This window comes from Oncorhynchus mykiss, chromosome 16 (assembly GCF_013265735.2).
Source record: "Oncorhynchus mykiss isolate Arlee chromosome 16, USDA_OmykA_1.1, whole genome shotgun sequence".
Classification (NCBI taxonomy): Eukaryota; Metazoa; Chordata; class Actinopteri; order Salmoniformes; family Salmonidae; genus Oncorhynchus; species Oncorhynchus mykiss.
Window position 1 is genome coordinate 61010680 of NC_048580.1, and position 25765 is coordinate 61036444.

Here is a 25765-nt window from a genome sequence, read left to right on the forward strand (position 1 = left end):
CTGTGTCAGCATGCACCGCGCCCGGCCCGCCACAGGAGTCGCTAGTGCGCGATGGGACAAGTACATCCATGCTGGCCAAACCCTCCCCTAACCCGGACGACGCTGGGTCAATTGTGCGCCGCCCCATGGGTCTTCCGGTTGCGGCCGGCTGCAACAGAGCCTGGACTCTAACCAGGATCTCTAGTGGACTCTTTATTTATTTTTTTATAGCTGACAATATTAAGTTACGATAATTCACAGTTGCATTGCAGCCTTGGTAACAATGTAAAAAAAAAAAGAAGATAATTCAATATTTTGACTACTGAATTAACTGCACCTTCACATTAACTAAACTACTAGTTACTTTCAGTTTGAATGAATGTGATTCTCTCTTTGTTCATTCTAACTGTCACAAACAATAGCCTAAATAATTCATCTGTGGTGTTGTCACTTGGTGCTCTATAAAGTGTGTCAGCTGTGTTATTTCCTTGTTTTATCACCGCTTCCAGAAAATCTGCTGGGTGTGCAATGGAGCTGGTAACCGTAGTAGTGGTGATCGATGCCATCATTGCCAAGGGAGGGGAAGGGTCAAGTAAGTATGTTATGCACTCTATTTATCAGCTTTTAAACACAGGTAATTTTTTTATTTTTTATTATGGGGAAAATAAATTGTGTGTAGCTATAGTACAGTGTTTGCATTTCAGTAATTTCCCTATGGCCTCTCAGGGACTTGGGTGGTGTGGTTGACCTGTTGTTTATCTCATCAGTTGCAGCCATTGTCATGGTCAAGGGTCAAGGGAGTGTGAGACCTGTAAAGGCAAACGACAGCTTTTGGTCTTCATCAACCTCAAGGTTATATGGTGAGTGAGTGCTGGTGTTAGCTCAGCATTTTTCAACTGAATAACAGTATGTGTCATACATTAGATGCACTAGATCCAGTAGCTATCTGCTTCCTTTGTATGATTAACTAGAAGATTTGTTTATTGCTTATCTTCAACTTTAACTTAATTTCCTCTAATTCTGTATCCACACTTACTAGGACTAATAATCTTGACGACTACATTGTGGAACAGTCGAGTGGTTTGCATGTGGTCAACCTGAGCAAGGTGTCCGGGCAGGAAATGTTTAGAGACGCTCAGTACATGGTAAAAACAAAAGTCATATTTTTATGGGAATATGACATCAGTCTGCATGAAATGAAGATATTTGGTGATGTATGTGAGACAATGGGTTTTTCCTATCAGTTTTTACCCTCTGTCGTGTAGGTTTACCCAGTGATGGGGTTCCCAGACCCTAATGTGGTGCGTGCTGCAGAGCGTTTAGTGAGGGAGCACCAAGCCAGGTTCTCTCAGACCTCACGCATTCTACAACAGGTACAGACATTTTTTTCCCACACCTCATGATTCAAATAACAACTCCTTCTTTACATGAAGTATCTTATTATGCTGGAAGATTGTTTGTGCATTTGCTTGTTCTAAATTGAAAAGGTATGTCATGGTATTTGGCTTATTTTAATAACAGAATCCTCTCTCGCACTCACTCTCCCTTTGCAGCGCCAGACCATTGAGTTGATTCCTGTCACCAAGGTGACCTACAAATGGAAGGGAGACTCACACATTTACTTTGTCTATGGAAATGAGTTCAAAGTCAGCGCTGATAACTACCCAGCTACCTGTTGCTGCACAGTAATGTAACCCAGATTTGCTTCAGAGGAAGACATTGCTTTGATTATATTGAATATGACTCTGTGTTCTAAAGAATGTGATTATAAAGGAGTTTATGGTTGGCAGACTGTCAATCAGGCAATTTGCTATGTCATTAAACAAATGCATGAATTTTTGGAATATTTGTATTTTCTACTTGCAAAAAAAAACACGCTTTTTGTGAAATAGACATGGATGTAATACAATTTCCACAGGAGTCATTGGGGACCACACAGGCCCTAGGATGAACCTACTGGGCACACACTGGTTGAATCAATGTTGTTTCCACATATTTTCAATGAAATTGAACCAACATGGAATAAACGTCTGTGCCCAGTGGGAATAAGTGAAGATGGAAGACTGGCTGTAATGTATAATGTACTGAAACCTATGCGATAGCTCTGTCATTTGTGAACATGTCTGCTAATTTGTACTCTTTTTCATGAATGTATACAACAAATATCTGTGTGATTGATGTTCAATGGAAGGCTGAATATCATTCCCATTGTATGTTATACTATTTTCTTCTAGACATATCACCTTACAAAACAGAAATATGAACATTGATACAATTTAATGAAATAACCACATTTGGGGAATAACCGGACATATCTTGAGTGTTTTCTAATCCATTAATATTTGTTGTATAAATAAAGGATTTCATACTGTGTTTTGTGATGATCAAATCTTGGTTTATCTCGGCCCTGTTTCCGTCATAAAAAATCGACAGTCGGCGCTAAACTTTGACGTGTAAACGGTCGTCATTGGTTAGCACAGCCACAAAGGCATAAACCCCGCCTCTTTTTTTCTTTTTTTTACAATTTCTCTTCTTAAAATCTGACTTTAAACCTACATTTAACCACACTACAAACCTTATGTATAATCCTTAAATTAAATTAAGACCAAAAAGCAACAAAAGAAAGTATGTATTTTTACGATATATCCAATTTGACTTTGTGGCTGTGGTAACTCGTGACAACCGTGTAGAACGTGTTCGCCATAATAAACCCCGAACAAGGCTGTGCTAAAACAAGTGATAAGGTGCTGCGCGAAGCTGCAGTTTGTATTGTTTTTAACAATACAGGTCTAGCTAGCAAGTGTATGTCGGGATTTTAAAAAGTATTTTTTTGTGGAAGGAATAAGGAAAGCGAGGGAAAATTGAGCATATCAAGGTACGCATTCGCATAACATGCTAATAATGTGTTCGCTAGCTAGCTACATAGCTAGCGTTAGTTAGCCAACAATGCTGTCTCGCACATGAATAACTGTCTACTCTGGGCGGTCTTGTAGCTAGCTCGTGTGCACAATCAATGCAAACAGCAGTTTCTGAACACTGAACTAAGTGTAACTTCGCTTAAACAGATTTTCCAACGTTGTAACTCTATATAGCGAATATCCGTAGCTAGCTATCTAGCTGGTACATTTAGCTAAACGGGGTATTTCACACCTGCAGAGTTTATCTAAGAAATAAGTTAGCTATCGACGTACCGATGACTGTGTTGCTTGTCATCCTGTACAGTAGCTAGCTAACGTTTAGCTATATATTCCAGAGACAGTAACGGTAGCAAGCTGACGTTAGAAATAGGCTAACTAGTAGCTACAACACAGTAACGTTAGATAGCTAATGCTATTGGATGGTTTCTAGCATCATGACCAAATCACCTGTTGACCGTTGGAGTCTCTAGGGACCTATGCAGCTGTCTGACTGGAGATGTTCTGAACTGAAGCCCAAAGAAAGGTCCCCTTTGAGTCACTGGTTGCAACTGGAGAGGAAGTTGTGGTTTGTGTGCATAGATCGATCATGCATTAAATATATTTTATTTCAGGAGTAGGCCAAATAAGTAAGCTAGTGTTAGTGACTATCACTATCCGTCAGTTGCCTGTCATTGTAAATGTTGATATGGGCTAGATTGATTTCCTACCACTTTTCTGTCAACATTCAATGGTTCCATCTTGCTTGCACCAACCAGTGTTTTCCACATTCTTTCATCATGTGTTTTCTGTGTTAGGCCACACCATGGCGTCGGCATCTGCCAGCGTGGATTCCAAGGCAGAGCTGACCGCTCTGCTGGAGCATTGGTTGGAGAAGTGGGAGGGGGAGCAGCAGGCTAGCACACCAGACCTGGTTAACATCCTCACCAAGTGAGTGCCTGTGTAATAAAGGAGGATAATGTTTTGTAACACCAGTGGATATTATGGGAAGTTTCAACAACAACAAAAATGCACTTACTTTATTCAGATCACATTACTTGAAGGGATGGATGTTTGTTTGTTTTAAAGCCTCTGGACATTTAGGAATATGTTGTCTATATCATGGGTTTTATTTTCCTCTCAGGATCTCAGAGCTGGTGGAGAGGGAGACTGAGGAATATCACAAAGCTGATCCTGATCCTTTTGATGACAGGCACCCTGGTAAGATGTTTTATTTATGTTGTGTGTAGTCATAGCTATATAATTAACAATAGCTAGCAAAAGTGATAGTTGTTGATATTTTTAATTCTCCCCACCTTTTGTCACTTAGGGAGAGCTGATCCAGAATGCGTCTTGGGTCATCTGCTTAAGATCCTGTTCAAAGATGATGACTTCATGAATGCGGTAAGAATGGAAAACAATTATACTTATTTAGTATTATTTGTAAATTGATGATCTGGTGAGTGCATGTTATTTCAACTCCTGTCTTTTTCCAGTTGGTGAATAGCTATGTGATGACCAGCAGAGAGCTCACACTTAACACGGCAGCCTGTCGCTTGCTGCAGAACATCATGCCTGGGTTGGAGACCGCTGTGGTCTTTCAGGAGAAGGTATGCTACAACCTGCTTATGTGGAGATGCACTTAAACATGTTTATAGATTTAGTTAGCTAGATTATGCAACCTATTCAATAATCATGATGTTGTGTTTGTGACAGGAGGGCATAGTGGAGAGGCTGTTTAAATGGGCCCAGGAGGCTGAGCAACCCCTGATGATCTATGCTACGGGCCTGCTGGCTGGAGCCATGGAGAACCAGGACATCGCTGCCAACTACAGGGAGGAGAACTCAGTCCTGGTCAGTGCCCAAACCCTATTATGAGGTGTTTTTATTAAGTCTCTGAGAAGTTTTAACAACATGAACCTAAGATCTTGTATAAATACTGCAATGTGGGTTCAATTTAATTTGACCTTGTGTTGCCACATGTGGGCGCCATGGTGTCCATCCGTATCTCTGAATGACGCTAGATACATCTCTCTCGCTCTCTCAGGTGCCTCTAATGCTGCAGCGGCTACGTGAGCTGCAGGCTAAGGACACTGAGAACAGGAAGGAGTTTAAACGGCCCAGTCCCAGGAAGGCCCTGGGGGAACCTCTCCTTCCTCTGGATGAGGAGACTGTTGACGGAGGCTTCGAGGACACCCCGTTCTCCTCTGGGAATAACGGCACAGAGAGGGTGGAGAAGGGACCAGAGGAGGACAGAGAGGAGAACCCTTTCCCCCCAGGGAATAACAGAATAGAGAAGGGACCAGAGGAGGACATAGAGGAGAGCCCCTTCCCCAGCAATGAGTCTGACAACTCTTCCCACAAGATCAGCAGCTGCACCAGCTCGTCCATTAAAGGCCTGATGAAACCTGTGGCTGCCCCGCAGTCTCTGTCCCACCGGGACTTCCCAGATGGCAGGGCGGAGGGCAGCAGTAACCTCAAGAGGAGGGCGGAGAGGGAGAATGGACGGAAGGTGAAACAGAAGCTGAACTTCTCCCTGCCGGAGCCGGAGAGGAGCTTCAGCGAGCTGTCCAACAGCAGCTGGTCTGAGATGAGCCCCTGGGTGATTGGGAACAACTATCACCTTTACCCTCTGACTCCGGAGATGGAGCAGAGGCTCATCCTACAGTACCTCACCCCTCTGGGGGAGTACCAGGAGGTTAGTCTCTGCTACATAAACCTACCAGCAGATGTCAGTCTTGTCAAACTCTATTATAAGAGCAAGTACTGTACTCGTTGAAGACATTATGCCATAAATAACTGTAGACTGCTAGACAGACAAGTAGTACTCTGCATAAATTATTCATTTCTCTGTATTATTTTCTCTTTCAGCTGTTGGCTGTCTTCATGCAGATGGGAGCCTGTGAGCTGCTCATCCATTACATGGACCTGAAGCAGACCAACGATGTACAGCTCACCTTTGAGGCTCTCAAGGTAACCTTACTGCAACTAGGGCTGTTGCGGTGATTGTATTACGGGCGGTCAGGAAGGCAGCCAATTTCCACGTGACCGTTTAGTCACGCTAATTAGGCTTCTCCAAGCTCAGATGCTGCTGGTCATTAGTAGCCTACCAAACTTGCTAACTGCCTGGTATTCGGCACTATATTGTCCCTCTAATCACTCTGACATTAATGCAAATGTTATTGAAAATCGAATCAAACACTTCATGAGAGCCCATGGGCTAATGTTGCACAACATTTCTATAGGGTATGCAATTGCATGAGAAAAGAGGAGGATCACATCAGCTTTCTATAGGCTAGGCCAACTATATTTATTTCTCAACTTTCCTAATATTAAGCACATTGCTCTAACATACAACAGGAGTATAGCCTTAACTGGCTGGCATGAAAATGAATCACTGGAAAAGCATCCTCCATTCTCTATATAAGTGCATAGATAACATGTTGTTTTTCGTCTGCCCATTTTTCGAGACAGTTGCGTGATAATGGTCCATTCTAAATCAATATAAATTTCACGCACACAGTACCAGTCAAAAGTTTGGACACACCTACTCATTCCAGGGTTTTTCTTTATCTTTACTAATTTTACATTATAGAATAATAGTGAAGACATCAAAACTATGAAATAACACATGAAATCATGTAGTAGCCAAAAGTGTTAAACAAATCTAAATATATTTGAGATTCTTCAAAGTAGCCACCCTTTGCCTTGACAGCTTTGCACTCTCTTGGCATTCTCTCAACCAGCTTCGAGGTAGTCACCTGGAATGCATTTCAATTAACAGGTGTGCCTTGTTAATTTGTGGAATTTCAGTTGTGTTGTGACATGGTAGGTGTGGTATACAGAAGATAGCCCTATTTGGTAAAGGAACAAGTTCTTAATATGGCAAGAACTACTCAAATAAGCGAAACGAAAGTCCATCATTACTTTAAGACATGAAGGCCAGTCAGTCTGGAAAATTTGAAGAACTTTGAACGTTTCTTCAAGTGCAGTCACAAAAGCCTTCAAGCGCTATGATAAAACTGGCTCTCATGAGGACTGCCACAGGAAAGGAAGACCCAGAGTTACCTCTGCTGCAGAGGATAGGTTCATTAGAGTTAACTGCACCTCAGATTGCAGCCCAAATAAATGCTTCACAGAGTTCAAATAACAGACACATCTCAGCATCAACTTTTCAGAGGAGACTCCATGAAATCAGGCCTTCATGGTCTAATTGCTGCAAAGAAACCACTACTAATGGGCACCAATAAGAAGAAGAGACTTGCTTGGGCCAAGAAACACGAGCAATGGGCTTTAGACCAGTGGAAATCTGTCCTTTGGTCTGATGAGTGCAAATTTGAGATTTTTTGTTCCAATTGTGGAGGCCTTTGTGGCATGTATGTCTTTGTGGCATACATAATCGCATTTGCGGTCACTTTTGATAATGGTGCTTTCCAGCTAATGGAAGATTCTAGCTTACGGCCTACTGCCATGTGTGCATTGCTGCGCTTATAATGTGAAGAAATAGCCTAAGAGTTTAACATTTTATGCTAAACGTTCTAATCTGTTCTCAGCCACATTGTGTAAAAAAAAAAAATGTATTTTTAAACATTGAGGCTAGTGGTTGTTTTAATTTGGGATCTATTTCGTCCCACAACTGTCACAGACTTTGGAATATTTATTTCTCACACACAATAGAACAGGTCGACTTTTGTGCTATATGGGATAGATTGCTTTTGCTGTTTGTTATGCCTACTCATCTTGTTGGCTGCCGAAAAGTACATGTGGACCGTTCCTTTAAATATTCAATATGCACCTCGGAATTGGAGAAGGACATTCACAGCCTGCACAAAAAAACAAAGCAGAGCTAATGCCTTTTCAAGCAACTTTTTTCAAATCATCATTAGTTGCATCATGCAGCCTTAAAATCAATTAAAAATCAAAACATATAGCTCAATGTTTGTAGAACAAATAAAGTTAGATTAATAACTGTAAACTACGCAGAAAGGAGTACTTATTTCTTTGTTAACCGCTCAACACAGAACAGCTGCATGTGCGCACTCATTATTTGGGGAAATATTTTATTCAGCTTTGTTCAATTGTGTTCTTCATACTATAAAATAATGCCATGGAATTCTAAGCAAATCTTGTCTGCTAAATTAACTAGTTTAGCCCACAGGCATTTGGCATAGCCAGATCACGACCTAGCATAAGGACAACTCAGCGTATGCTATTCTGTTCTTCTGAAATAGACTACATTTTCTTCATATCATGTTTCTTTTGACCTGTCTAAAATAAATAATGAATTTATTTTGAAGGTGTAGGCTGTATTACATGGATTTATTAGGCTTTCTAAAATGTAGATGTACAGTTGAAGTCAGAAGTGTACATACACTTAGGTTGGAGTCATTAAAACTCGTTATTCAACCACTCCACACATTTCTTGTTAACAAACTATAGTTTTGGCAAGTCAGGTTAGGACATCTACTTGGTACATGACACAAGTCATTTTTCCAACAATTGTTTACAGACAGATTATTTCACTTATAATTCACTGCATCACAATTCCAGTGGGTCAGAAGGTTTACATGCACTAAATTGACTGTGCTCTTTAAACAGTTTGGGAAATTCCAGAAAATGGTGTCATGGCTTCAGAAGCTTCTGATAGGCTATTTGACATCATTTGAGCCATTTGGAGGTGTACCTGAGGATGTATTTCATGGCCTACCTTCAAACTCAGTGCCTCTTTGCTTGGCGTCATGGTATAATCTAAATAAATCAGCCAAGACCTCAAGAAAAAAAATGTCGGCCTCCACAAGTCTGGTTCATCCTAGGGAGCAATGTCCAAACGCCTGAAAGTACCACGTTCATCTGTACAAACAGTAGTATGCAAGTATGAACACCATGGGACCACACTGCCTTCATACCGCTCAGGAAGGAGACGCATTCTGTCTCCTAGAGATGAATGTACTTTGGTGCAAAAAGTGCAGAACAACAGCAAAGAACCTTGTGAAGATGCTGGAGGAAACGGGTACAAAAGTATCTTTATCCACAGTAAAACGAGTCCTATATCAACATAACCAGAAAGGCTGCTCAGCAAGGAAGAACGGCTCCAAAACCACCATTAAAAAAAGCCAGACAACGGTTTGCAAATGCACATGGGGACAAAGATTGTACTTTTGAGAGAGATGTCCTCTGGTCTGATGAAACAAAAATATAAGCTTTTGGCCATAATTTTATGCTTGGAGGAAAAAGAGGGAGCCTTGCAAGCCGAAGAACACCATTCCAACCGTGAAGCACGGGGGTGGCAGCATCATGTTGTGGGGGTGATTTGCTGCAGGAGGGACTGGTACACTTCACAAAATAGATGGCATCATGAGTTAGGAAATTTAATAATGGGAATTGATGGGAAATGATGTAAATATATCACTAGCCACTTTAAACAATGCTACCTTATATAATGTTACTTACCCTACATTATGCATCTCATATGCATACGTATATACTGTACTCTATATCATCGACTGTATCCTTATGTAATACATGTATCACTAGCCACTTTAACTATGCCACTTTGTTTACATACTCATCTCATATGTATATACTGTACTCGATACCATCTACTGTATCTTGCCTATGCTGCTCTGTACCATCACTCATTCATATATCCTTATGTACATATTCTTTATCCCCTTACACTGTGTACAAGACAGTAGTTTTGGAATTGTTAGTTAGATTACTTGTTGGTTATTACTGCATTGTCGGAACTAGAAGCACAAGCATGTCGCTACACTCGCATTAACATCTGCTAACCATGTGTATGTGACAAATAAAATTTGATTTGATTTATGTGGATGTATTGAAGCAACATCTCAAGCCATCAGTTTAAAACTTGGTCAAAAATGGGTCTTCCAAATGGACAATGACCTCAAGCATACTTCCAAAGTTGTGGCAAAATGGCTTAAGGACAACAAAGTCAAGGTATTGGAGTGGCCATCACAAAGCCCTGACCTCAATCCTATAGAAAATTTGTGGGTAGGACTGAAAAGGCGTGTGCGAGCAAGGAGGCCTACAAACCTGACTCAGTTACACCAGCTCTGTCAGGAGGATTCACCCAACTTATTGTGGGAAGCTTGTGGAAGGCTACCCAAGTTAAACAATTTAAAGACAATGCTACCAAATACTAATTGAGTGTATGCAAACTTTTGACCCACTGGGAATGTGATGAAATAAATAAAAGCTGAAATAAATCCTCTACTATTATTCTGACATTTCACATTCTTAAAATAAAGTGGAGATCCTAACTGACCTAAGACAGGGAATTGCGAAACGTGAGTTTTTAAATGTATTTGGCTAAGGTGTATGTAAACTTCCAACTTCAAGTGTAGATGTGTGGAAGCCAGGAGATGCTGAATGTTTGTTAATTAACGGTCAATTACTGTGAGACCCAACAGTTATTTGCTTGACAGTCACTGGCTGAGGAAATTTAGTGACTCCCACAGCCCTAGCAGTAACTGACTTAGAATGCGTCTCAATTGTTTAAAGAAGTGCATCCCAGCTTTATCCTATGATTCCCGTTCTCTACCTGTAGTACCTGGCCTCCCTGCTCCTGCATAAGAAGTTTGCAGCCCAGTTTGTGGCCCATGGAGGAGTTCAGAAGCTTCTGGAGATCCCCAAGCCTTCCATGGCCGCCACGGGGGTGTCTCTGTGCCTCTACTACCTGGCCTACAACCAGGATGCCATGGAGAGGGTAGGGGACCAACACACACCATAAAGATCAACTGTTCCTGTGGTCTGTGTGTGTAACACAGATTTACATTGAAGTAAATTAAGTCCATACAAATTGTGTGTTCACTTCATGTGTTTCTGTTCCCCTTAGGTATGTATGCTGCCTCATTCCATTCTATCTGACGTGGTGAGCTACACTCTGTGGCTGTTGGAGTGTTCCCACGCCTCGGGCTGCTGCCACGCCACCATGTTCTTCTCCATTTCCTTCTCCTACCGAGCTGTGCTGGAACTCTTCGACAGGCAGGACGGCCTCCGACGCCTCGTCAACCTGGTAGGAGGGCCTGTCTGGTTTATTCTTGCTTCTGTTTCCTCTAGCTGTCACTAGGACAGGGTTTTCTAATATTTGTAAAAAAAAATACTGTTTTGGTATTTCTGTCTCTCGATCAGTTCTCTGAACATGCTCACTGTTGCAGTGTGTATTACACTGCTGCTTATTGTGTATAATTCTACTGTCTCCAGATAAGTACGCTGGAGATCTTAAACCCTGAAGACCATGCGGCCGTGCTGAGTGATGACCAGATCTTCTCCAGCAGGCAGACAGCCAAGCACACCTGCATGGCCCTGCGCAGGTTCTTCGAGGCCCATCTGGCCATCAAGGTGGAGCAGGTCAAGCAGTCCCTGCAGCGGACTGAGGGGGGCGCTCCCATTCACCCTCAGCCCTACTACAAGGTAGGCCGTCCCATCTGAGTTGGGAGATTGAAGTGATTGTGTTTGCTCTAAATTGCCAATTTCTTTCTATAGGGATTTATAAAGTTCCCTTTCTGAATTGACCCCAACCCCCTGGAACCCATCATCACAGATATACCTTGGTGATGTTTTTCCTTCAGAGGTGCCTCATTGTCCTTCTGTTCCCCAGGCGTGCAGCTACACCCATGAGCAGGTGGTGGAGATGATGGAGTTCCTGATCGAGTACGGCCCAGTCAGATTGTACTGGGAGCCAGCTGAGGTCTTCCACAAGCTGTCCTGTGTTCAGCTGCTGCTGCAGCTCATCTCCATTGCTTGTGACTGGAGGACCTACTATGGCAGGTAAGGACAGAAAATACATGCAACCTTCCTTCTCTATTGCAAGTACAGATTCCCTTGTGGGAAGTTGGCAGATCGGCTGTACCGACTTCAGACGACTGCCAAGACACTTGTTGGGGGTTGTAGAGCAAAACTGAGAACACCATCGTGTTCGTGAGAGTCTCATCTTTCCATAAACATAATAGTTTGTTGGCCAAACTGTTCGGATGCTACAAATGTTTTGGTGAGAATATAATAATTTGCTAATATTGTATTTAATTTGCCTTAGTGGCAATATGTAACTTTTTGGGCGACCTGACTGAATGTATAGATCTCATTCTACTTGAAAGCAAGTCTAAGAAGCGGTAGATTTGTTCATGTGCACTATTTCCATGCTTCCCTTTTCATTTTTATTTTTTTTACTTTCAGTTTTATACCAGTTTGAAACAGCTGAAATAATATTTCTGGTTCTGGAAAATGTATTTCACGGTGGTTTAGACGGTACAATGATTCTCTACACTACACTAGTTTATTTTGTCACATAAACTGAAATTAGACGAACTGTTATAGTTTTAGCAACCAGAAAATGTCATTGATTTCTGCATAGTGCAACTTCAATATTGCTGGACCCCAGGAAGAGTAACTGCTGCAAAACTAACCAGTGCCTTATGGGTATCCATAATTAAAATACTCTGCTCTATATTAAAATACATCTCTATTCCTTATGGAGAACACTTGTTTATATCTTTTCACAATTTAAGTGAATACCCGAGTAATACTGTGTGACTATTTCCCTCCGTGTTGTCCCCTAGGAGTGACACTGTGCGTTATGCCCTGGACATACTGAGCATCCTGACAGTGATCCCGAAGACCCAGCTGCTGATGGCTGAGTCTGTGGCTGTGCCAGATGGGGAGGGGGGTAATGCAGTCTCCACCGTGGGTACGTTACCTGTCCTGTCATGGCGTTCTATTGACACCTTATCTATCCAGCAGACCAGGACTGTTTGCTTTGGGGTTTAATCTTAATGTTCAGTTGTTCCTCAGGTATGAGTGTAGTCCTGTTGGTGGCGGAGGGAGAGGTGTTTGTGAACGACGCCGAGATCCAGAAGTCTGCTCTGCAGGTGGTCATCAACTGTGTGTGTGCTCCGGACAAACGCATGTCCAGCATCGGCAAGTTCATCTCGGGCACTCCTCGTAGACGCCTGCCCCAGACTACCAAGAGCAGCGAGAGCGTGCTCAGCAAGATGTGGAACGTGGTGCAGTCTAACAACGGCATCAAGGTGAGAGAAGATTAACTTCGGAACTGTCTATTGATAGATATTACGCTGGTATGTTGTTGGGCGCTACTGGTCTCTGATTTGTCTATTCATTAATGGTTTGGGTTACTTTTATGATTTCTCAATACTGTTATTATGCACTTGTAACCATAGCTAGTTCTTCTGCCATCTCCCTGTAGGTGCTCCTGTCCCTGCTGACGGTGAAGATGCCCATCACAGATGCGGATCAAATTCGGGCCCTGGCCTGTAAGGCCCTGGTGGGTCTGTCCCGCTCCAGCTCAGTCAGACAGATTATCAGCAAGCTGCCTCTCTTCAGCAGCGGACACATCCAGCAGCTTATGAAGGAGCCTGTGCTCCAAGACAAACGCAGCGAACACGTCAAATTCTGCAAGTTTGCGGCAGAGCTCATCAAGCGAGTGTCTGGTAAACCCCTCATGATAGGGACGGATGTGTCCCTGGCCTGGCTGCAGAGGGCTAATGTGGTGGCCCAGTCCAGGATCTCCTTCCCTGAGAAGGAGCTACTGCTGTTGATCCGGAACCACCTGGTGGCCAAAGGCCTGCATGACACGGCCACCACACTCACCAAGGAGGCCGACCTCCCCATGGCCATCCTCCCCCACCCATCTTCCTCAGCTTTACTTCCTGTCGTTGTTCCCCCTCCTCCTGCCTCTCCTGCCCCTGCCCTCCCCCGGACCCCTCGGCTGGCCAATGGGGTTGCAGCGCGGTTGGCGAGCCACGGCTCTCATCCGTCCATGCCGTTGTCAGTTCAGCCCCGTCCCTCGACATCGCAACTCCTCGCACTCCCCCCGGCCGCCCCTCCCCTGTTGACCCCTCACCAAAGCAACGGCTCTCCCCTAATTGGTCGGATCGTGTTCACGCGAGAGCGCCCGTCGCCATGCCCTGTGCCTGCCAGCTGTAAGAAGCCGCGGGTGCTGAGGCAGAAGTCAGATTACGGTGCCTTCAGCCAGAGTCCAGCCATGAAGAAACAGCTGGACAGACACCTGCCCTCTCCCCCCGCCCTGGACAGCATCATCACAGAGTACCTGAGGGAGCAGCACGCGCGCTGCAAGAACCCTGTCACCACCTGCCCCCCTTTCTCCCTTTTCACCCCCCACCAGTGCCCCGAACCCAAGCAGAGGCGCCAGGCCCCAACCAACTTCACCTCCCGAAACACACGCAGGGTCGTCTACCCCAAGTATGGAGGGGTGGACGGGGGCTGCTTCGACAGACATCTCATCTTTAGCAGGTATGTTTGGTTCCTAATACACTGGGGACTCAAAGTCCTTTTAATTGGGTTTTTAGATGGACTTCTCTGGGTAACATGTTCCCCTTTTCCCCCAGGTTTCTCTGGGTAACATGTTCCCCTTTCCTCCCCAGGTTTCTCTGGGTAACATGTTCCCCTTTTCCCCCCAGGTTTCTCTGGGTAACATGTTCCCCTTTCCCCCCAGGTTTCTCTGGGTAACATGTTCCCCTTTTCCCCCCAGGTTTCTCTGGGTAACATGTTCCCCTTTCCCCCCAGGTTTCTCTGGGTAACATGTTCCCCTTTTCCCCCCAGGTTTCTCTGGGTAACATGTTCCCCTTTTCCCCCAGGTTTCTCTGGGTAACATGTTCCCCTTTTCCCCCAGGTTCCTCTGAATAACATGTTCCCCTTTCCCCCAGGTTTCGTCCCATGTCTGTGTTCAGGGAGGCAGATGAGGATGAGAGTGGGTTCATGTGTTGTGCCTTCTCTGCCCGTGAGCGGTTCCTGATGCTGGGGACGTGTACGGGCCAGCTCAAACTCTACAATGTGTTCACAGGCCAGGAGGAGGCGAGCTACAGCTGCCACAGCTCTGCCATCACACACCTAGAGCCATCACGGGTCAGTGGGGACATTTAAAAATCTACATGTCTTGTGGATATCTAATACATTAGTTTTTTATTGAAACTTTTGTCTTTTTTGTCATCAGGATGGCTCTCTGTTGTTGACGTCGGCATCATGGAGTTATCCTCTGTCTGCACTGTGGGGCATGAAGTCAGTGTTCATCATGAAGTAAGTGTGACACAGGAGACTGACCTTGGTTATTTCTTCAAATGGGGATGACTGCTTTACCCATTCCATTTCTATGGTTAATTATATTGGTTGTGAGTTTATGGTGCTCCCTGCCCAATGGTCCAGCTGCTCAGTGCCAGCAGAGCATGGAACTGCTGAAAGAGACTGACACATTCGTTAAACACACTAACTGAACTGCCTTAGTCCTGGGAATTGCCAGGGACCTTGCAATACAATACTATCACAATACTTAGGTGTTATTCGATATGTATTGTGACTCACACTATTCAATACTGTAATTTTTACTGATGTTCGGAACACTGCTCACTATATGTCTACTGCAGAGAGACGAGAACATGAGGAAATAGTTTTGATCAATCATGGAAATAAAATAACTGAAAACATGTCTCACTATTTAAAAAGAGGGCAAACAAGCTATAGGATGAAAAATACCGGAGGGTTAGCGCAGGTACAGCTCTCTAGCACTAGCTAACAAATTACAAATAAAAAATTATACTTGGAGTCAAAGTATCAATATAATATCGTCCAAAATAGTGTTGCAATATGTTACTTTTGATTTTTTTATCCCCATCACTATGTCTTAGGGCTGGAATGTTCACTTCATACAATACACAGTGTAGTGGGGCCTCCTTCTGCCCTCAGTTTAACCAAAGCAACATTGGTGCATCATTACTTAACCTAAATGGCTTATTCTATATGGCCTGAAGTCAGAGGTTGTAAGGAATATTTTCTATTTATCTCAATTTATTCTTCTTTCCAGGCATTCCTTCTTAGATGATCATTATGTGGAGTTCAGCAAACTCTCACAAGACCGAGTTATTGGCACAAAGGAACACATAGCCCACGTAAGTCTTCTTTATAAATATCTAAAGGTTAAACTGAATGACCAGGTACACAAGCTTTGTTTTTTTTGTCCTGATCACCTGATCTTTGGGTCTCAGATCTATGACATCCAGACGGGGCAGAAAACCCTGACCCTCAACTACCCGGACCTGGCCAATAACTACAAGAGGAACTGTGCGACCTTTAACCCCACTGACGACCTGGTGCTGAACGATGGTGTACTGTGGGACGTCCGCTCGGCTCGTGCCATCCACAAGTTTGACAAGTTCAACATGAACATCAGTGGAGTGTTCCACCCCAATGGCCTGGAGGTCATCGTCAACACTGAGATTGTATCCGACTCACAGACTGTACAATAGTTATAGTCATATTTGTAGAGTTAATTGGCGGTACTGAGCCTGCATCAGTTTGTCTGATAAGTGACCTAATGTCAAGATGGGACTGTCCCATGCCATCTGTTGAGTACATCCCAATCCCAGAGGTATTAGGTAGAGTAGTCGATATGCTATATTGATAATGTGACAGTGTGATTCCTTAATGGTTGTGTCAGTGGGACCTGCGGACTTTTCACCTCCTCCATACAGTGCCAGCTCTGGACCAGTGTAGGATCGTCTTCAACAACAACGGCACGGTCATCTACGGAGGTAAGGACTATGGGAAATGAAGTAGTGTGCGGTGGTAGCAAGGCTGGTCAAATTCCACCTTATGGTGAAGAGCTAAGACTTTTAGATGTGTGTTGAAAGGTGAATGCTTGTGGGGTTGTGTTTTCACGACATGTGAAAGGTGCATGTAGATGTGTGTGTTTGATGCCACACGGCCCTGCTGAACCATATGGCCGGGAGGCTGTGCCCTGAGCGAGCAGAGGAGTCTAACCAGCTGGTTCACATCTACAGCCACTGGGAGGCCATGATAGCTCCACCCACATCAAATTTATTTATATAGCCCTTCGTACATCAGCTGATATCTCAAAGTGCTGTACAGAAACCCATTCTAAAACCCCAAACAGCAAGCAATGCAGGTGTTGAACCACGTTGGCTAGGAAAAACTCCCTAGAAAGGCCAAAACCTAGGAAGAAACCTAGAGAGGAACCAGGCTATGAGGGGTGGCCAGTCTTCTTCTGGCTGTGCCGGGTGGAGATAGTAGGTCTGGGACAGGTAGCACATCCGGTGAACAGGTCAGGATTCCATAGCCGCAGGCAGAACAGTTGAAAACGGCCAGGTGGACTGGGGACAGCAAGGAGGCATCATGCCGGGTAGTCCTGAGGCATGGTCCGAGGGCTCAGGTCCTCTGAGAGAGAAAGAAAGAGAATTAGAGAGAGCATACTTAAATTCACACAGGACACCAAATAAGACAGGAGAAGTACTCCAGATATAACAAACTGACATTAGCCCCCCCCGACACAAACTACTGCAGCATAAATACTGGAGGCTGAGACGGGAGGGGTCAGGAGACACTGTGGTCCATCCGATGATACCCCCGGACGGGGCCAAACAGGAAGGATATAACCACACCCACTTTGCCAAAGCACAGCCCCCACACCACTAGAGGGATATCTTCAACCACCAACTTACCATCCTGAGACAAGGCCGAGTATAGCCCACAAAGATCTCCGCCACGGCACAACCCAAGGGGGGGCGCCAACCCAGACAGGAAGATCACATCAGTGACTCAACCCACTCAAGTGACACACCCCTCCTAGGGACGGCATGAAAGAACCGGCCAGGCAGAGACAGCAAGGGTGGTTTGTTGCTCCAGAGCCTTTCCATTCACCTTCACACTCCTGGGCCAGACTACACTCAATCATATGACCCACTGAAGAGGTGAGTCTTCAGTAAAGACTTACCGAGTTTGCGTCTCTCACATGGGTAGGCAGACCATTCCATAAAAATGGAGCTCTATAGGAGAAAGCCCTGTCTCCAGCTGTTTGCTTACAAATTCTAGGGACAATTAGGAGGCCTGAGTCTTGTGACCATAGCGTACGTGTAGGTATGTACGGCAGGACCAAATCAGAGAGCTAGGTAGGAGCAAGCCCATGTAAATGCTTTGTAGGTTAGCAGTAAAACCTTGAAATCAGCCCTTGCCTTGACAGGAAGCCAGTGTAGGGAGGCTAGCACTGGAGTAATATGATCACATTTTTTGGTTCTAGTCAGGATTCTAGCAGCCGTATTTAGCACTAAATGAAGTTTACACATCCACACCATTCTAACAGCTAAGTAGACCGAGACACGGTGAGGCCATGATAGATCCACCCACAGCAGTGGCACTCTAGCAGCAGTACCACTCTTATCATGAACTCAGCAAAAAAAATGTCCCTTTTTCAGTGCCATGTCTTTCAAAGATAATTCGTAAAAATCCAAATAACTTCATTGTAAAGGGTTTAAAAACAGTTTCCCATGCTTGTTCAATGAACCATAAACAATTAATGAGCATGCACTAACAGCTTACAGATGGTAGGCAATTAAGGTCACAATTACAAAAACTTAGGGCACTAAAGAAGCATTTCTATTGACTCTGGAAAAACACCAAAAGAAAGATGCCCAGGTCCCTGCTCATCTGCGTGAACGTGCCTTAGGCAGGCTGCAAGGAGGCATGAGGACTGCAGATGTGGACAGGGCAACAAATTGCAATGTCCGTACTGAGAGACACCTAAGACAGCGCTACAGGGAGACAGGACGGACAGCTGATCGTCCTCGCAGTGGCAGACTACGTGTAACAACACCTGCACAGGTTCGGTACATCTGAACATCACACCTGCGTGACAGGTACAGGGTGGCAACAACAACTGTCCGAGCTACATCAGGAACGCAATAGGATGAGAGAGGCTGGACTGAGGGCTTGTCGGCCTGTTGTAAGGCAGGTTCTCACCAGACATCACCGGCAAAAACGTTGCCTGTGGGCATAAACCCACAGTTGCTGGACCAAACAGGACTGGCAAAAGTGCTCTTCACTGCCAAGTCACGGTTTTGTCTCTCCAGGGGTGATTGTCGGATTAAATTTTATCGTCGAAGGAATGAGCGTTACACCGAGGCCTGTACTCTGGAGCTGGATCGATTTGGAGGTGGAGGGTATGTCATGGTCTGGGGCGGTGTGTCACAGCGTCATTGGACTTAGCCTGCAATGACAACAAGCTATCTCAACGCTGTGCGTTACAGGGAAGACATCCTCCTCCCTCGTGGTACCCTTCTTGCAGGCTCATCCTGACATTACCCTTCAGCATGGCAATGCCACCAGCCATACTGCTCTTTCTGTGCATGATTTCTGGCGAATCTGGTGCAGTCCATGAGGAGGAGATACACTGCAGTACCTAATGCAGCTGGTGTCCACACCAGATACCGACAGTTACTTTTGATTTTGACCACCCCCTTATCTAGGGTCATATTATTCTATTTATGTTAGTCACATGTCTGTGGAACTTGTTCAGTTTGTCTGTTTAATCTTGTTGTGTTCATACAAATTTTTACACAAATTAACGCAGTTGACAGTGAGAGGACGTTTCTTTTTTACTATCGATCTATTCATCCACCCACACTTCTGTTCAGCCAGTATGTGTGCAACTAGCTGTTCTTTTGCCAATCCTCGCATTACAGGTACCTGAATTTAACCTTGCCATCCATTTTCAAGGAGGATTTTTCATTTATTTCATTGGAATTCCAGTTCACTTGACTCAATAGAAATGGAATTGACCCCAATCCTGTTATCCAAAGCCTTGTGGATACCATGAAGGCTCTGCACACCCATACCACACTGATTTAGTGGCCAAAAAAATTGGTCAATGTCTATCGATCTGGCCATCTCATCTGGCCACCCATTTTCCCTTCTAAATAAAAAATCTAATCAATGCACCGAACACAAGCCCTGAAACAACAGTGTAGACCTTACCGTGAAATGCTTACTTACAAGCCCTGAAACAACAGTGTAGACCTTACCGTGAAATGCTTACTTACAAGCCCTGAAACAACAGTGTAGACCTTACCGTGAAATGCTTACTTACAAGCCCTGAAACAACAGTGTAGACCTTACCATGAAATGCTGACTTACAAGCCCTGAAACAACAGTGTAGACCTTACCGTGAAATGCTGACTTACAAGCCCTGAAACAACAGTGTAGACCTTACCGTGAAATGCTGACTTACAAGCCCTGAAACAACAGTGTAGACCTTACCGTGAAATGCTTACTTACAAGCCCTGAAACAACAGTGTAGACCTTACCGTGAAATGCTGACTTACAAGCCCTGAAACAACAGTGTAGACCTTACCGTGAAATGCTGACTTACAACCCCTGAAACAACAGTGTAGACCTTACCGTGAAATGCTGACTTACAAGCCCTGAAACAACAGTGTAGACCTTACCGTGAAATGCTGACTTACAACCCCTGAAACAACAGTGTAGACCTTACCGTGAAATGCTGACTTACAAGCCCTGAAACAACAGTGTAGACCTTACCGTGAAATGCTGACTTACAAGCCCTGAAACAACAGTGTAGACCTTACCGTGAAATGCTGACTTACAACCCCTGAAACAACAGTGTAGACCTTACCGTGAAATGCTGACTTACAAGCCCTGAAACAACAGTGTAGACCTTACCGTGAAATGCTGACTTACAAGCCCTGAAACAACAGTGTAGACCTTACCGTGAAATGCTGACTTACAACCCCTGAAACAACAGTGTAGACCTTACCGTGAAATGCTGACTTACAAGCCCTGAAACAACAGTGTAGTTAAAAAAAAAAAATGTTTTTACCAAATAAACTAAAATAGAAAATTGGTAATAAAAGTTACACAATAACATAAGAATAACAAGGCTATATACAGGGGTTACTGAGTCAGTGTTAGGGGTTACAAGTTAGTTGAGAATTTGTACATGGAGGTAGGGGTGAAGCGACTATAGATAATAGCAGCGAGCAGCCACAGTGTACAAACAAATGGGGTTAATGTAATGGTCTGCTGGCCATTTTTTATTAATTGTTCAGCAGTCTTATGGCTTGTGGGTAGAAGCTGTTGAGCCTTTTGGTCCTAGACTTGGCGTTCCGGTACCGCTTGCTGTGCGGTAGCACAGAAAACAGTCTTACTTGAGTGACTGGAGTCGCTGACAATTTTATAAGCTTTCCTCTGACACCGCCTATTATATAGGTCCTGGATTGCAGAAAGCTTGGCCTCAGTGATGTATTGGGTCGTACGCACTACCCTCTGTAGCGCCTTAACGGTCAGATGCCGAGCAGTTGCCATACCAGGCGGTGATGCAACCGGTCAGGATGCTCTCTGGTACAGCTGTAGAACTTTTTGTGGATCTGGGGGCCCATGCCAAATCTTTTCACTCTCCTGAGGGGTGAAAGGTTTTGTCGTGCCCTCTTCACGACTGTCTTGGTGTGTTTGGACCATGATAGTTGGTTGGTGATGTGGATACCAAGGAACTTAACTCACAACCCGCTCCACTTGGCCCGCCTTTTCTTGTAGTCTACGATCAGCTCCTTTGTACTGATGCAACTGTTACCCTTTGCCTGTAAAAAATAATTGTATCCATCCATACACCTCTCTTGCTTTTTCTCTGTATATGAAGCACAACTATGTATGTGTTCCAATTGTGGCGTGTAGAGAACCTAACCCTGCTGGGTTGTTTTTGCAGCGATGCTCCAGGCAGATGATGATGATGACATTATGGAGATGCAGACGAAGACTCCCTTTGGCTCCTCCTTCAGGACGTTCAACGCCACCGACTACAAACCCATTGGTGAGATGGCTCTAAGACCCACACCATCAAGCCGTTGCATTTATCAGGAATTGACTATCCAGTTTTATACTGTACGACCCTAAACAACCCAGCCATGAGTCACTAGCAACAATTCCTGACCCTCCAACTGGGAAGCAATAATCTTGGATGTATTTGGTGTCTATAGCATCTTGCTGTGGAAGTGAATATAATTAATTTTGTTCCGTGAGCGAATAGACTCCATCCAAACAACTGGTTTCTGTATTAACTACTTTAGCTATGGTCAAGTTTGAACTATTGTGACAGGTTTATTTATTACATGACAATGAAACATACCCCCTCTCTTTCCCCCCCAGCCACCATTGACGTGAAGAGGAATATCTTTGACCTCTGCACAGACACCAAGGACTGCTACCTGGCTGTGATTGAGGTAGGTCTTTTGTCATCTGTAATATAACTCAATAAATCTGAACGGGCTTGAATCCAATGTTACATACTGGTAGAATAGTATTGGGAGACCGCCTCTGACACAACAGTTGTATGTTGACTGCTGCTGCTGACTGCTGCGGTCTCCCATCCAGAACCAGGACTCAGTCAACACAGACACGGTGTGCAGACTGTACGAGGTGGGACGCCAGAGACTGGCTGAAGAGGAGGAGGATGAAGATGATCAGGTAAAGAGAGACAACAAACCCGCTTCCTTCAAAAAGCACAGCTCTATTATGTTGGTAGATAATTAATCAAATCACTAACATTAGAACAACCTAAATATAGAAATGTAAGATCTGTGAAGCATGTTCCTTACACGGCTGTTCTGGAACACTTGTCCCTATCAGGAGGATGACGATCAAGACGATGATGATGATGATGATGATGACTCTGATGATGACATGGACACGGACCCTCTGATCGCTGAGCTGGATAACGAAAACGGGGAGGATGAGGAAGACGAGGAAGACGGGAACAATGAATTATCTCTCTCTGACGATGAGGTGTCTCGCCTGCTGGAGGGGGATGGAGAGGAGGAGGAGGATGATGATGATGATGATGATGACTCAGATGACGATGAGGAAGATGGGGACCTTGCCCTGGATAACAGTGAGTAACAGTTGTCAGTTTGTCCTTCAGACATTCACTGATAGGTACAGCATGGGATGCAGGACAGGCAAGGTTGAAGTTGTTGGAAACAGTAAACTTAAACCTGTTGTCATAAGGGCTAGGCTACTTAACACTTTTTAGTAATGATGTAGCCATTTATGTTATTATTCTTGAAAAGCTGTTACTCTACTGCTGTGTGAGGACACTTCCGCTTGAGAGGGATTGACTGAATGAAAGGGAAAGGGAAAAAAAGATGGGCCCTCACGCTGTCTGGGGCTATGTAGCGGAAGATATGTCGATTCTGCTTTCTGTCATTTTTCTACCACCACAGCAGTGACTTGTACAGTATTCTGTCCCATTTATCCCCCAGATCTCTAAATGTATCTTTGCTGTCTTTCTGTCAACCCAGCAGACAGCTCTGACAACTCTGACCTTGAGGATGACATCATCCTGTCCCTGAATGAGTGAGGAGCCATCGGTGTCTGGGACAGAGAAACAAGGACGACGCGTCCAGACTCCTGGAGAGAGCGCTCCATGTGGATGAACCGTCATAAACAACTGAGACAAGACTATAAGGTACAGTTAGATAAGAGAGAGTTGGGCAGAAAGAAGGATGGGATTTGGGAAGTGAACTGAGAGCGCCAACAGAGCATTGCCAGTTTGGAATTCTGTCCAAGGCCCCCCACTACCAAGGAGCAAGTCATCCTGGGAGAAGCTGATGGAAGGAGTCAGTGAAGAGCCAGAAGAGAGATCCACCTTTCAAAACGTTTCTACAGAAATTGAATTAGTGAAAAAAATAGAAGATTTGTATATGATATAGTTTTATATTACACTGTGGGCTTGATGAGTGGAAAACGATGTTTGTACAGACACAACAACAACTGAGGTTATAATTTTTTTCATTTTGATTTCATTAAAGCTCTTTCAAAAGTTTACCCTTTGATATGGACTATCCTTTATTTTTTAGAATGCTGAATGGCCACTGCTATTTGTAGAATTCTTTTTTTAGATTGGGAAACTGAATGAAGCTATTTCTGACTGTGGATTGGTAAGGCAGTGTTGGCTGACTCAAACATCCTGTTCTATACTGCATCAATTCCCATGTGGCCTGCTGAAGACTAAGGTGCTGCATGAGGCTTCCACTCTAACACAGTCTATGTGGAGCTAAAGCAGCCATATCCTCAGGTTCATCGCCACTGCACCTTCTACTATACAAACTTGACCAACGACCAAGACGCCACACACAATAGTGCTATCAATGACCAACACCACTGGATGTCACAGCAACAGATTAAACATGGTGCTCTTGAAAAATGCTGAAAACTGGTATTTTGTTTAGAAACTTCACACATTAGTGAGTGTAAAATGTGGACTACAAATATTGTCAGCACACGATTGATGTAGTTGTATGTCTACAAAATGAGGCCTTCAAGGATGTCTGTCTTTTTCCAAGTATGAATTTGGCTTTGGTTGACATTTTGAATGGTGCTTGATCTCAACCTTGGTTTTTGCTGCCCACACACAGGTTAGTTTAAGGGAATACATACTTTACATTTGGATTGCATGCAAACATGTTAGGATTTGTTTTGCGTTCATTAGTGGACATTGCTTGTTCAGTTTTTAGTAAGCTACAACCTGTTTACCTTTCATTTTACTCTCATGGAACAACACCAACAGAACTTGACCTGGATTGGAGAATGTTTGCCTACTGTCAATGATGCAGACAGTGTATTTTGACTGAAATGGGCTTGTTTGGATCCTCTTTCTGAACTTTTTATCTTGGGTGGCTTTAGAAGCTATTCCTGATAAGTATTAAATTGTGGATAGCTCTTATTCAGTTGCAACTTCTTTATTAAGACACTCTTCAAATGTAGATGTGGTCTTGCCTATTGCCAATACATCATGTTTTCTTTACCTAGTTTGATTACATTCTTTACCTTCTGCCTCTTCTCATTTCTTCAAGGAGGCACTCCTGTAAAGATCCATAAAAACATGTTCTGTACAGTATGTATCTAAAAGTATTTTTACTATAAATAAAATGAAAGGTTGAGCTCTGTTGTCTTTAAGCCTATTCATTGTTGGAAAACTCTGAACCGTTGACATTAAGAGACTAACTCCCTGGCCTGAACATTGAATATGACATATGCGTCATACACCCAACAGCTATTATTCAGTCGCTGTGATGGAAGAGTGTGCTCACATTTCTGCCTACATAGAGCCAGGGATTATCGGCCAGAACATAAAACAAAGAGAATATGCAAATAGCATGTGGAGGAGATGTAGTCATTAGTTGTACCCCAATATTAGTGTCGGTCCACCAAGTGATGTTTGAGAAATCTGAAACAATACATTTTCCCCATCTCAAAGAGATTACATTTTTAAAAAGACTAAGTGCCAAATAAAGTATAAAGTAACGGGGTTGACTATTTAATCTTAAATCAGCCTTAAATCCCCTTGTGACAGGAGGAATGGAAGCTTGTTATATGCAGCAAGGAATGGCCATTGAATCCAAGCTTCACAAAAAAAAAAAAGCTAAAACATTTCTAGCCTGTATATGTATGAGTAACAGGGTTGACGTGTTTATGCTTGACCAACTCCGTTTTCCACCACAAAACACCAGTAAATTGCCAAAAAGAGTAGAACCAGCTTACCTGCTTTTACACTGATTTGACTATTCCGATGTTCAATGTTTCGTTTGAAAAATAATAGTTCAGTTCCCGTAACAGGGTTGACCTTAAAATGAAGGACAGTTGTAAATGAATCACTAATCACATTACATAAATTGACTGTCAAAGCAACAAAATAACTTGGGCTTTACAAATTAAGTAGGTTGAACGTTTAAATTAAGTAGGTTGAAATCTTCCTTGAAGTGACACAGGGTTGACGGAGGGAAATGTCAAAATGCAGTATTTTGGCACTTTAGCAATGCTTTATTCATATACAGTGAGGGGAAAAAAGTATTTGATCCCCTGCTGATTTTGTACATTTGCCCACTGACAAAGAAATGATCCGTCTATAATTTTAATGGTAGGTTTATTTGAACAGTGAGAGACAGAATAACAACAAATAAATCCACAAAAACGCATGTCAAAAATGTTATCAATTGATTTGCATTTTAATGAGGGAAATTTGACCCCCTCTGCAAAAC

The 25765-nt window shown here is 43.8% G+C and overlaps 2 protein-coding genes across 5 annotated transcripts in view; both read left to right on the top strand.

Annotated features, from left to right (window-relative positions):
* ssuh2rs1 (ssu-2 homolog, related sequence 1) overlaps positions 1–2352 on the top strand; it is a 33411-nt gene extending 31059 nt beyond the window's left edge. Inside the window, exons 9-13 of the mRNA XM_021566854.2 lie at positions 489–571; positions 747–839; positions 1019–1124; positions 1245–1352; positions 1533–2352. Of these exons, the coding sequence (XP_021422529.2) occupies positions 489–571; positions 747–839; positions 1019–1124; positions 1245–1352; positions 1533–1673 (531 nt within the window). The 3' untranslated portion in view covers positions 1674–2352. The remainder of the gene's footprint in view (positions 1–488; positions 572–746; positions 840–1018; positions 1125–1244; positions 1353–1532) is intronic.
* A 136-nt stretch (positions 2353–2488) lies between these two features.
* Positions 2489–24668, top strand: LOC110492487 (DDB1- and CUL4-associated factor 1). Of its 4 annotated transcripts, XM_021566852.2 has the most exons (26): positions 2489–2854; positions 3328–3462; positions 3692–3824; positions 4018–4094; positions 4204–4277; positions 4370–4483; positions 4590–4727; positions 4921–5571; positions 5745–5846; positions 10444–10602; positions 10732–10911; positions 11100–11309; positions 11497–11666; positions 12455–12582; positions 12687–12922; positions 13099–14165; positions 14579–14777; positions 14866–14948; positions 15730–15814; positions 15911–16144; positions 16363–16456; positions 21436–21540; positions 21876–21949; positions 22101–22193; positions 22356–22617; positions 23027–24668. In XM_021566852.2, exons 3-26 carry the CDS (start codon positions 3700–3702, stop codon positions 23083–23085), a joined length of 4719 nt encoding a protein of 1572 aa, XP_021422527.2. In that variant the 5' UTR covers positions 2489–2854; positions 3328–3462; positions 3692–3699; the 3' UTR covers positions 23086–24668. The 4 variants fall into 4 exon arrangements, with proteins under 4 accessions (XP_021422527.2, XP_021422526.2, XP_021422528.2 ...); XM_021566851.2 differs by lacking the exon at positions 3328–3462; XM_021566853.2 differs by lacking the exon at positions 3328–3462 and having other exon boundaries at positions 2490–2854; positions 23030–24668.
* The last annotated feature ends 1097 nt before the right edge of the window (positions 24669–25765 follow it).

Coding starts and splice junctions, on each gene's coding strand:
- LOC110492487 (XM_021566852.2), top strand. CDS start 3,700: ATGGCGTCGGCATCTGCCAGCGTGGATTCCAAGGCAGAGCTGACCGCT. Junction 4,728..4,920: donor GGGAGGAGAACTCAGTCCTG/GTCAGTGCCCAA, acceptor TCGCTCTCTCAG/GTGCCTCTAATGCTGCAGCG. Junction 12,583..12,686: donor TAATGCAGTCTCCACCGTGG/GTACGTTACCTG, acceptor GTTGTTCCTCAG/GTATGAGTGTAGTCCTGTTG.